Source organism: Nanorana parkeri, unplaced genomic scaffold (assembly GCF_000935625.1).
Source record: "Nanorana parkeri isolate BGI_ZX_2015 unplaced genomic scaffold, ASM93562v1 scaffold6, whole genome shotgun sequence".
NCBI classification, from domain to species: domain Eukaryota; kingdom Metazoa; phylum Chordata; class Amphibia; order Anura; family Dicroglossidae; genus Nanorana; species Nanorana parkeri.
In genome coordinates, this window is record NW_017306274.1 from 4,098,100 (window position 1) to 4,107,439 (window position 9,340).

The following is a 9,340-nucleotide window of genomic DNA, read 5'->3' on the forward strand; positions in this document are numbered from 1 at the left end:
GCACTGCCGGTCAGAGGAAGATTTTGGTACCGGGGAAGGTATCGGCACCGATAGCGATACTAGTATTGGTATTGGTGCATCCGTAGTATTTGGTTTATTTTTCGTGGTGCAGATGCCTTCTGTGGCAGTGTGCTTGTACAGTTTGTTCCTCTCCCTTCTTCCGGCGGTACAGGTTCTTTGTGTGTTATTGTCACATGGACAAATACGACCTGTACCCAGTACAACCTGTACGCTGATCTCGTTCTCATCTATATTGTGAATACTTTAGTAAGACTCTAAGTTCTCTTCCAAATCAGCCACTAGATTATAATGAAGCACGCAAATTAAAGTGCACCGTCCTCTTTTTTTTTTTTTACCTTATTTATAATTTAGCAATGCTGTTAGATAAGAGCGTAGAATGTTCTGCTGTAAATCATTAGACATTTATTATTCATTTTACTGATGGATCTGTGCAATCAGCGTTGATTATTTTACTATGTAGGTGTTGGCTGAACCGCCGGCAGATAGACGGCTCTCTGAACAGGAATCCGTCTGGCTTTTATGACCGAGTGTGGCAGATCCTGGAGAGGACACCCAGCGGGATTATAGTGTCCGGCAAGTTCTTGCCCCAGGTAACCCCCCTGTATTATATGATATGCTATCTTCCCAATACTTCATTATATCTGTGTGATGTTAGCTGTACCATTGAGTCAGCGCATTGAACCGCCGTACAGCTAAATCATCGATGATTGCCAAGTACAATGAGACTTCTGCTGAGTAAGGGCCTCCGTATACAGCGCAAAGTTCATAAGCAGTATGATAAACTGGAACAGAGCTAGAAATAGACAGGGTGGCCGTGGGATTAAAGTGGTGCTCCGGCCAAAATGAAAATGTCAACACATGGCTAAATACTGGCTGATGTGTATGTTCATGGATGCTGCTGACATCACTTATAATAGCTGCGTGTCAGCGTCTTGTGTGTCACCTCTCTGCCCCCGGGAGCTCTCTGTTTGTGAAAGCACATAGGTCAGCACTGTGCTGTAGTAGTCACCAGATTACACTAGTATTATAGTCATTTTGGCTGCTTCTCCCACCACCATGTTGTGTCACACACTTCCTCTTGTGTCAGTGACAAGCTAGTAAATGTAGTTATCACATGCACATTGGGATTCTTACTGATTGTGCCGGTGTCACAGGACAGGAAGAAGCAGAGAGCAATAAAATCTGGAGGTCTCTTCTCTGCTAAATATAGATGCTTTTGTTGCAGACTGTGACATAATCAGAGAGAGATCCCATCCAGTGGCGTCACTATGGGGGTGTGGCCCGCACCCGGGTGACACCAATATGACTGACAGTCATTTTGGTGTCACCCCCTCTGAAAAGTTGCATGAGAGGAGGGGGCCTGGTGGCATACCTTATCCCGCCGGGTGAACGCCCCCTCCTCTCTCTGCTAGCGTCCATCACCAAGATGGCCACCTGCAAGTATCACCAAGATGGCTGCGTATGCGCGCGACTTCATCACGCTCTCGCGTGATGATGTCATATGCGCGATGGCGGTAGGACTGGGTGGCACCCGATACCCGCTCCGGGTGACACCTAGCCTCGGGACGCCTCTGATTCCATTACTTGTTTTGCCTGTGATATCATGTCACCAGCACAGGAAGTGAAAGCAAATATCCCAGTGAGGGCACGGATAGGAGTAACATCTGACAGAGGTTCTAATCCTTTGCCACCAACCAAAGCGGTTTGGCCAGAGCTGGGCTATGTCTGCATGCAGTGACTGGTGCTGCTGAACTGGTAATCACAGCAATTGCTTGGTGGTATTGTACACTGAAGAGAGCTGGTAGCCTTGTGCTGGGAGTTCCCCTTTAACTAGTCCATTGTGGAAAATCTCTGATGTTTCCCATCTGACTACAGAAAAGGGAATTAGTCTCTTCTCCGAATGTACTCTGCATGGGGCCATGGGCTGAACTGGAATGAAGTCACTGCAGGTCCTGGCAGTGGACAGTATAACCGGGCAAGGTCGTTGTCTGTTTTTTACCAAGCACTGGGTGCCTGTCGGTGGTTGTACTGTGTAAAGGTAGCCTAATGGCAAAACCATATGGGCGATTTTACATACCAACAACTTCTCCTGTCTAAAGGTGGTTATACATGTAGCGTGTATTTGTGATAGCTTTAACTATGAGCAATCACAAACACGCAATCTGCTATTGATTAAAATATTGAATAATGCAGCACTTGTGGTAGTGTTCCGTATATTGGCGACAGACTGGACATATTGATTGAGAATATGATCTGTCAGTGTAAGGGTGGCACACTCTTATTGATATGATTGTACAAATGATCATTCAATGCAAGAAAATGATTGAATAGAATCAAATCTGCAAACCAATAATCCTCCATTCGATTGACATAATGAGCTCCCAATTGATCTCTGCCAAGGCGATCAGCTGTGGTAGGATTTTGACTGTTGCCTCTAATCAATATCAGTGTGACAGACCGATTAAGTGAACGACTTTCACAGACCAGGTACATTCATTACTGATAGATTGATCAATATTTGCAGATGTATTTTTAATTAATATTTTCGATTGCAAAATGTGCAAAAGTACCACATCTGTTAGATTGCTTGTTTGTCATCACTCATGTCTAGATTGATCACAGATCTCTGTGTATGGCCACCTTTTCATGAGCTGAATAGTTCAATCCTGTGCAGGAAAAAGCCTTTGTAGACTGCTTATGGTGGGGTAGGTAGATTCCAGTCGCCCTCTGTAGATACCCCCATACTGGCCTGTGCAGGTCATTCTCATCATCTGTCCATTCTTCACACAGCAACCCACCTTGTCGGACATGACCATGTACGAGATGAACTTTTCTCTGCTGGTGGAGGACATGCTGCAGAACATCGCTCAGCCGGAGTATCGCCAGATCATCGTGGAGGTAATAGCCTGCAATCACAAAAGAGGACTGCTTTATAATTACCACATTTTGGTGTTTTATTATGATTGTTACCATGATGCCTCCACCACCGCCATATCAGTTTAGGGCTAATTCATGCAATTGTGTTACCGCGGCACTTTACATGTATGAGTGCGAGGCAGTGCCATTCATTCGTTGCCGTGAACTGCCAGCTATGATACATTCACCATTTGGGTGCGCTAAGCATCCCATTCAAATGAATGGGCTGCCCTAATGCAACGCACATTAACACACGTCACTGGTGTGAATGGGCCCCTATAAATGCTACACACAGAGCTCCATTCACTGTATGATGCACATTTTGTCATATCTGCACCTGTAGTTTTGGAGAAAACCCTAAAAGGGAAGAAGATTCTGCCTTTGTTTTTTGTCCGTATGATTTTAGCATGCTTTGGACGAGTAATATTAAGTCCCATCTCTTCTACTAATTAAGAAACGTCTCTTTTTGTGCCAACTCTGCCATGGCAACAGCTTAACAGCATGGAAGCAGCATAGACTAAAATATAGCTCTTAAAGCTAGGTAACCAAGTGTTGTAGAACTACAAGTCCCATAAGGCATTGCAAGACTCACAGCCATGACTCGCAGAGGCATAATGGGTTTTGAGGTTACCACTACAGCTGGAGTGCCAAGGTTGGCTGCCCCTGCCCTAAAGTGTATGTAAACCTTAACAATGAACAGGGTGACAACACTGCTCCTCCATAGATTAAAAAAAACAGTGAGTTAGTGTTGTCACGCTACAACAGGAAATGTGTTACTGACAAGATCACCAAAAAAAGGAAAACATATTTAAAAAGGAAACTAATACAACCAACACATTTATTTAAATACTGTGGAACAGGAAGCCTTTACTGCACACTGGGGCCCCGCAGGGATATGGATTGGACGGCGGTAGAGCTGATTAGACATTAGCAACTTTGGTTTTATTAGGGATGCACCTATACCGTTTTTTTGGTATCGAGTACGAGTGCAGATATTTTTTTTTTCGGTACTCGCCGATACCGAAAGTCCCATTAAGGAAGCCGAGCGGCGTGTAAAAACTCGCCACCCAGCTTCCCGATTAGCAGGGAAGCCGTCCCCATACTTTTTGTCACTAGGTGACGAGAAAGCATGCAGCCAGCTTTCTGGCCAATCAGGAAGCCGGGCGCCGTGTAATGACACAGCGCCCGGCTTCCTTGATACCGGAAGTATCGGGCCATGCATCAGAGCATTTGGGTGAGAACAAGTGCTCGCCCAAATACTCAGCATCAGCACGGATACTAGTATCGGTATCAGTGCATCCCTAGTTTTATACATCGCCCCCTTTGACTTTTGTTCTGTGCCATGCATAGTACAAGACCTGACACCCTCCACAATTTCTACCGCGCCCCCTAATGCTGTCTGACAGCCGTTCGCATGGCAAATTCTGCCACTAGATGGTGCTAAAGAGCATAGGAATTCTCCATGCTACTCAACTCCATTAAGGTGGCAGGAATGCTGTGCGCTAGGCATTCTCCTAGTGTACGGCTGCGTGGGTGTTTTATAAACCATTGCCAAAGTGTTAACTAATTGTATTTAGTGACAAAGACCTGACTACTATCAACAGTTTCAGCATCCAGTACAACGTGTATTCATATCAGAGATGGAATCTGATTGATTGCTGTAGTAGCTCCTCCGCCTTGGTTTGATTTTATTGTAACCAGCCGTGTGTAATGATCATTCCTGCTTCCTGCCATGTGCACCCCCTGGACAGGCAGGCAGACCGAGAGGGCCTCCAACTAACCTAAAAATGTTTCTTCTTTTGTCCTTTCTCAGCTGTTAATGATCGTTTCAGTCATCCTGGAGAGAAACCCGGAATTTGAGTTTCAAGAGAAAGTCGATTTGGACAAACTGGTGAAAGAGGCATTTAATGATTTTCAGCGAGACCAGAGCCGGCTTCAGGGAGCGGAGAAACAGGTGAGCCGGGACAAGCAATCACCGTCTCAAGGTCACCGACTCTCCTGCCAAGTGATCTGATAAAAATCTCAGCAAATAGAGCACGGCACACAAAATTAAATTTGGCCAGTCACCTGCGTGTCACAGCGACGTGACGCCCTGTGCTGTGATATCGGGAGGCTGTCACACCGGGGAAAGCAGCAGGAGATCAACAAGAGGGCATTGATCTAAAGAGAGCCTGTCATCCAGCAAATATAGATCTGTGAATTGGATTGTTGGCTCTTTTACATGACAGTATTTTGGGCTTACTCGTCCTGCAAAGAGCACCTGTCATAGAGCAAATTATCTGAGAGAGAAGGCTGAAATGGAAGCTGCCTCTGTCTGGCATATGGTTGGCGTAGCTCAGAGTCCCTGATGGGTGAAATCTCATAGGATATTAGGATTCATAGATTGTAGTGTAATGACTCGGGTATGGCAGCTGTAGAAGGCTGCAGAATAAATACAAAAGAGAGAGAGAGAGAGAATGCCAAATCAGTGATTAGACCCCATTTACATATGTTCTGTGCAATAATAAACACATAATAATGTACACTGTGTTAGGGGAGCCTATCCAAAATGAAGGGGTTGCCAATGCACCCCAACATTCTTAAAGCAGAAAAATAATCTGTATATATTTTGCCCTCTTTGGCTCCTCCCTCCCTCATCAATATGCTAATTACATTTTCTTTTAACCTTTTCATTTTTATTACCTACCTTATTGTAGAGCCAATGATGTAAATACTGCGTCTCTGTGCTTTTGAATGCAATGCTGGTGGGAGAGGCTGGCGGGGGGCAGTACATAGCGTCCTTAAAGATCACAGCACCCTGCCTCAGTACTCTTCTCATGAGCCCTCAGCCCTGATGCAAGCAATGGGCTGGCTCTTGGGAGCCAAATATATAAATGTCTTAATGGGTGGGTGTCAGTCTGGAGCAGTGAGTGTCCTTAGGCATGCTGCATTTGCATGTAGACTACCCGAGGTAACATCCACGTGTCATGCTGAGCCTTCAGGTAAGAGACAGTTAAGATGGGGAGGGAAGGTCTAGATCAGGGGTCGGCAGCCTGGGCACTGCAGCTGTTATGGGACTACAAGTCCTATGAGGCATTGCAAGACTATGAAAGCCAAAGTCATGACTCGCAGAGCATGAAGGGATTTGTAGGTTGTGCATAGCTGGAGTGCTGAGGTTGCCAAGGCCTGGGGTAGATGATGCTGGATATCCTCCAGACCAGGAAATGAGACGAGCTCTATCTGACTTGCTGCAGCTTCTGATGCACATGATGAGATGCTCACAGTGTGCAGTGAAATCGGAGTAAGCCATTTCAGTCCAGGATCTGCAGAGGGAGAGAGTTTATACTCCCCTTTCCCCTCTGCCTGTTCCACCAATCTTCACTGCGCATAGAGCCGGTGGTATGCCATGAGTTGTGCCAGCACACGCATTGCCCCAACATATAAGTGTGAATGAGCCTTTAAAGCACCAGCCAAGGGCAGGGACCCCAAGATGCTTTCTGGTATCTGTATTACCCTAAAAAGCCTACTCTGTGCAATCTCTACTTCTGCTACTTTGGGGGCTAATCCCCACCTACTATAACTAATCCCCACCTACTATAACTAATCCCCCACCCACTAGAACTAAACCCCACCCACTAGAACTAATCCCCACCCACTCAAACTAATCTCCACCCACTAGAACTAATCCCAACACACTAGAACCAATCCCCACCCGCTTGAACTAAACCACACCCACTAGAGCTAATCCGCACCCACTAGATCGAATCCCCACCCACTAGATCGAATCCCCACCCACTAGATCGAATCCCCACCCACTAGATCGAATCCCCGCCCACTAGATCGAATCCCCACCCACTAGATCGAATCCCCACCCACTAGAACTAATCCCCACGCACTAGAACTAATCCCCACGCACTAGAACTAATCCCCACCCACTAGAACTAATCCCCACGCACTAGAACTAATCCCCACCCACTAGAACTAATCCCCACCCACTAGAACTAATCCCCACCCACTAGAACTAAACCCCACCCACTAGAACTAATCCCCACCCACTAGAACTAAACCCCACCCACTAGAACTAATCCCAACCCACTCTAACCAATCCCCACCCGCTAGAACTAAACCACACCCACTAGAGCTAATCCCCACCCACTAGATCGAATCCCTGATCAGCCACCTGATCATCTCGCCCCTCCTCATATTCATTTTTATCTCAGGCACTGCTGATGCATGAATGTTGAATACCGTCTCCTGAAGAAGCTAAACTTTGCGAAACGCGTTGGGACAATCATGTTATTTTTATATACAATCGGATCATGTCATTTTGAACAATAATGACTACAGGGACTATCATGCCAGTTATGTATTTGTATTTTTGTACATTTGATGATTATGGCTTTTATTATGTATATATATATTTAGAAGCAATCAGCCCGAGACTGTATTTTGTATTTTATATTCAATAAATTGATACAACTTTTACACATGCATGGGTCACACCTATCTTTTTTCTTTTTCTATATTCAATGTATTTGAGAGGGAGAGATAGTACAGGGAACCTATGTTGGGGCAATCCACGATTTTTCTTTTAACCTGTCTATAGATGGCATAATACCGTTTTATTTCCCCTCTCTCTCCGCAGGACGACATGTCTGCCTTCTACAACACCCCCCCTCTGGGCAAGCGAGGGACCTGCAGCTACCTGGCAAAAGCCGTGATGAGCGCGCTGCTGGAAGCCGAGGTCAAGCAGAGCAATGAAGACCCGTGCAGCATCAGCTAAAAGTGCCAGCGGGTGCCGTATTTACACCTCGCCCCGGTCTACGGTGTTCAGGGCTTAGTGAAGTGTGCCAGCCCGTGCTTTATACTCAAGACAAGTGGCTGGCAGAGACCATGCCATGTGTCAGGAGGTGTTATGCTGCGTTAGTAGAGAATGTGTGTTGACATGGCTTTAGAGAAAAGGCCGCGCAGGCTTCAGCGGGATGTGTCGGCTCAGAGATCTTCCCGGGGCGGGCACATCAGATTACTATATCGTGTGTTTGCATTCTTGTTTTGGTGCCCGCCATGCCCCCGCCATCACCCGAAAACTTCACTTAAAGGGCTTTTTTATTCTGAATCTTGTTTCCATCTAAGTTGTTTTATGGTTCACAATCCATCTATTCCATAATCAGTGCAAAGATTGTGTTTATAGTACCATGGCCCCACAGCGGTCAGTCCCTCAAAGCAATGGTTCTCAACCTGTGTAACCTCAAGAGCCACATTTTCCCTTGGTCATTAAGTCGCGACCCAAGGCGCACTGCAATGGAATGAACGGAATTTCAGTGCGGGCGTACGAGCATTGCTTGTACAGCTCCCTTGCGTCCCCTGTAGAGTTGCCGGGAGCCAGAATGTGACGTCACTCTGGGCCAAGCACCTCTACAGGACACGTGAGTGAGCTGTAAGCAATGCATGTATAGATGGAGCTCCCTCACGGTCATAGTTCCAGCCCACCCCACCTCAAGCTGACACTCGGCACCGGGCAGCATATTTTGAATGGCTGATTGGCGCGAGAACTGACAGAGCTGCGCTAGGGGGGAGGCTGAGGAGCCCTCACCTAGAAAAGTGGAAGGCACACGGCGACCCACTGAACACTGGGTTGCCACCCACTTTTGGGTCACGACCCACCAGTTGAGAACCAAGGCCTTAAAGTGTATGTACACCACAACAACGAACTTCTCTTTTTTCCTCCCTATCGGTCGGCTCGCCCACAACTGTCGGAATACAAAGGCCTGAGCAGGCCATGCTGTTTAGTGTGGATGGAGGAATCTGTTATATTTTTTTTCCGTTCAGCCCGCAGGTTGAAGAAACAAATACAACAGGGTATGACCAGCTTTAGCTTCTTGTATGCAAGGAGAGACTGAGAGCAATGAAAAAAAAAAAGTGACATCTGATCCATGGAAACATTTGTATGGTATGAGGAACCCTCATCCAGAAATAACTTATTTGGAAACCAGAGATGTTTAAAAAGAACCCTTTAAAAATCAGTGCTGTGCGCTCAGGATGTATTGATGTGATGTAAGACAACCAATTCTACATGACAGAGACTGAAAAGAGAAATGTCTGTTGTCCTGTACAAACCAATCACCTTTCTGTTCCATGCCATGATTCTGGGTGGATGGGTCACACTTCTCTTCCGGTTTTTGCACTGCATATGTCTAGGCTGCTACCGTGCACTTTGTACAAGAGATAAAAAAATGTTATTTTAGAAAGCGACAAATACTTTACCTTTTGTCAGAGATTCAAAATATATCATATACTGTAAAATTAGAGATTTAAGGTATGTGAATGATGTGCAGTGTTTTCCTATAGCATTAAGTGTCAGAGGTGCAGTTGAAGGTCACTTCCCCCTCACGGGTCTCCGTACCTGCCCCCACCAACCATCCCT

The 9,340-nt window shown here is 46.1% G+C and overlaps 1 protein-coding gene across 2 annotated transcripts in view; it reads left to right on the forward strand.

The window, feature by feature from the left end:
- Window positions 1-7,938, forward strand: part of PHKB (phosphorylase kinase regulatory subunit beta) — a 206,348-nt gene extending 198,410 nt beyond the window's left edge. For both annotated transcript variants that reach the window (XM_018553209.1, XM_018553201.1), the window contains 4 exons: window positions 482-611; window positions 2,812-2,919; window positions 4,751-4,891; window positions 7,562-7,938. In XM_018553209.1, the coding sequence (XP_018408711.1) occupies window positions 482-611; window positions 2,812-2,919; window positions 4,751-4,891; window positions 7,562-7,699 (517 nt within the window). In that variant the 3' untranslated portion in view covers window positions 7,700-7,938. The remainder of the gene's footprint in view (window positions 1-481; window positions 612-2,811; window positions 2,920-4,750; window positions 4,892-7,561) is intronic.
- Window positions 7,939-9,340: the final 1,402 nt, after the last annotated feature.